Below are 2,500 nucleotides of genomic sequence, written 5' to 3'. Positions count from 1 at the left end.
AATTTTCTATTGAAAGTAATGCTTAGAACTGATAGGAATTTTAGAGAAAAAAAAATTGGAAAAATACTGTTTTTTCCATATTATAAGAATCAATTGGTACCGAATTGTCCTGGTACCGAATTGTCCGGGACCGAATTGTCCGGGACCGAATTGTCCGGACACCTATATATATATATATATATATATATATATATATATATATATATATATATATATATATATATATATTTATATATATATGTATATATATATAAAATTTTTATATAATTATATATATATATATATATATATATATATATATATATATATATATATATACGTCTATATTATGCCTGTTGTAGAATTGGGGAATATGTTTGAGGTAGCTCTAGCCTGCTGATTACGGCCCAATATCCGTCACTGCCATATTATCTTATTCTTTTCAATGTGGTTGGCCTAGAAAGCAAACTTTTTGCATATGCAGATGGTGCTACTCTCCTGAATTTAGATCTCAATATACTGCACACATAACAACTAATATATCTGTTTCTAGTATACTGTAAGACAAAGGCCTCAGACACGTCATTTCTTGTCTGGGTTTTTCCGACTCGATATAATTAGATCATTATATTTTGTAGTCCTCCATATACCTGAAGTGCTGTGTAGCAAGATTTTCACGTTTTTTTTTCTTTTAAATCAAACAAGATATTTTCGTTAACTGGAATAGTGATAAAAGAATGAGACATAAATTGTATAAAAGAAAATCTTGAGTGAGACTACTCATTCATGGAATCATGCTTCACAATGCAAGATTTTTCTATGGAGATTGTAATATCGAAGAGTAAAGGAAATGGAATATAGTACTCCAAATGACCTATGTTTGAATCCAACTAATGAATACTTTGTCTTGGCTTCACGCAAATATCAAATAGTTCCAGGTTGGAATGGTCCAGGGAAGGTGTTTCATGCTGCCGCTCGGGAGAGATTTCTTTTCTGGAGAGATAGTGAGAATCTAGGAACTAATATTGACGGTCTAAGACGAGCACCGGAGGGGAAGGCCATTCATTTCTAAAATAATGAGAATATTTGATAAATAAATGATTAAAGAATGAAAGAAAGGACCACAAATGATAAAGAAATAAATAGGAAAACAAAAATGGCGGTGAGCGGGGGAGGCATCCCAGGTTGGCGGGATGGGGGGAGTTCCGCCCGGGCTGGGGCTGGAGGATGGGGGGGGGGGAGGCCCGCCTGGGGCTGGCAGGAGAGGGGGAGGCCGGCCTGTCTGACGGGAGGGGGGAGTCCCTCCCGGGCTGGCGGGAGGGGCGAGGCTTGCCTGGGCTGACGGGAAAGGGGGAGGTCCGCCGATGCTGGTGGGAGGGGGGAGGCCCACCCGGACTGGCGGGAGGGGGGTAAGGCCTGCCCGGGCTTTCAGGAGGAGGGAAGGGGGTTCTCCCGGGCTGGTGGGAGGGGGGGAGGCCTGCCCTGGCTGGCGGGAGTGGGTGAGGCCCGCCCGGGCTGACGGGAGAGGGTGAGGCCCACCCGGGCTGGCGGGATGGGGGGAGTCCCGCCCGGGCTGGCTGGAGGATGGGGGGGGAGGCCCGCCTGGGGCTGGCAGGAGAGGGGGAGGCCTGCCTGTCTGGCGGGAGGGGGGGAGTCCCTCCCGGGCTGGCGAGAGGGGCGAGGCTTGCCTGGGATGACGGGAAAGGGGGAGGTCCGCCGAGGCTGGTGGGAGGGGGGAGGGCCCACATGGACTGGCGGGAGGGGGGGAAGGCCTGCCCGGGCTTTCGGGAGGAGGGAAGGGGGTTCTCCCAGGCTGGTGGGAGGGGGGGGAGGCCTGCCCTGGCTGGCGGGAGTGGGTGAGGCCCCGCCTGGGCTGACGGGAGAGGGTGAGGCCCGCCCGGGCTGGCGGGATGGGGGGAGTCCCGCCCGGGCTGGCTGGAGGATGGGGGGGGAGGCCCGCCTGGGGCTGGCAGGAGAGGGGGAGGCCTGCCTGTCTGGCGGGAGGGGGGAGTCCCTCCCGGGCTGGCGAGAGGGGCGAGGCTTGCCTGGGCTGACGGGAAAGGGGGGAGGTCCGCTGAGGCTGGTGGGAGGGGGGAGGCCCACCCGGACTGGCGGGAGGGGGGGAAGGACTGCCCGGGCTTTCGGGAGGAGGGAAGGGGGTTCTCCCGGGCTGGTGGGAGGGGGGGAGGCCTGCCCTGGCTGGCGGGAGTGGGTGAGGCCCGCCCGGGCTGACGGGAGAGGGTGAGGCCCGCCCGGGCTGGCGGGATGGGGGGGAGTCCTGCCCGGGCTGGCTGGAGGATGGGGGGGGGGAGGCCCGCCTGGGGCTGGCAGGAGAGGGGGAGGCCTGCCTGTCTGGCGGGAGGGGGGAGTCCCTCCCGGGCTGGCAAGAGGGGCGAGGCTTGCCTGGGCTGACGGGAAAGGGGGAGGTCCGCTGAGGGCTGGTGGGAGGGGGGAGGCCCACACGGACTGGCGGGGAGGGGGGGAAAGGCCTGCCCGGGCTTTCGGGAGGGGGGAGGGGTGT

At 55.8% G+C, this 2,500-nt stretch overlaps 1 protein-coding gene across 1 annotated transcript in view; it reads right to left on the bottom strand.

Moving 5' to 3' along the window:
* LOC137633377 (uncharacterized) overlaps nt 1–2,500 on the bottom strand; it is a 21,688-nt gene that overhangs the window by 6,307 nt on the left and 12,881 nt on the right. The window contains exons 3-4 of the mRNA XM_068365613.1: nt 1,668–2,477; nt 1,267–1,494 (exon numbers count right to left, since the gene is read on the bottom strand). Of these exons, the coding sequence (XP_068221714.1) occupies nt 1,267–1,494; nt 1,668–2,477 (1,038 nt within the window). The remainder of the gene's footprint in view (nt 1–1,266; nt 1,495–1,667; nt 2,478–2,500) is intronic.

The sequence above is a fragment of the Palaemon carinicauda genome, chromosome 3, assembly GCF_036898095.1.
Source record: "Palaemon carinicauda isolate YSFRI2023 chromosome 3, ASM3689809v2, whole genome shotgun sequence".
Lineage (NCBI taxonomy): Eukaryota > Metazoa > Arthropoda > Malacostraca > Decapoda > Palaemonidae > Palaemon > Palaemon carinicauda.
Note: the sequence above shows the minus strand (reverse complement) of the source record. Positions and strands in the feature narration are given on the sequence as shown.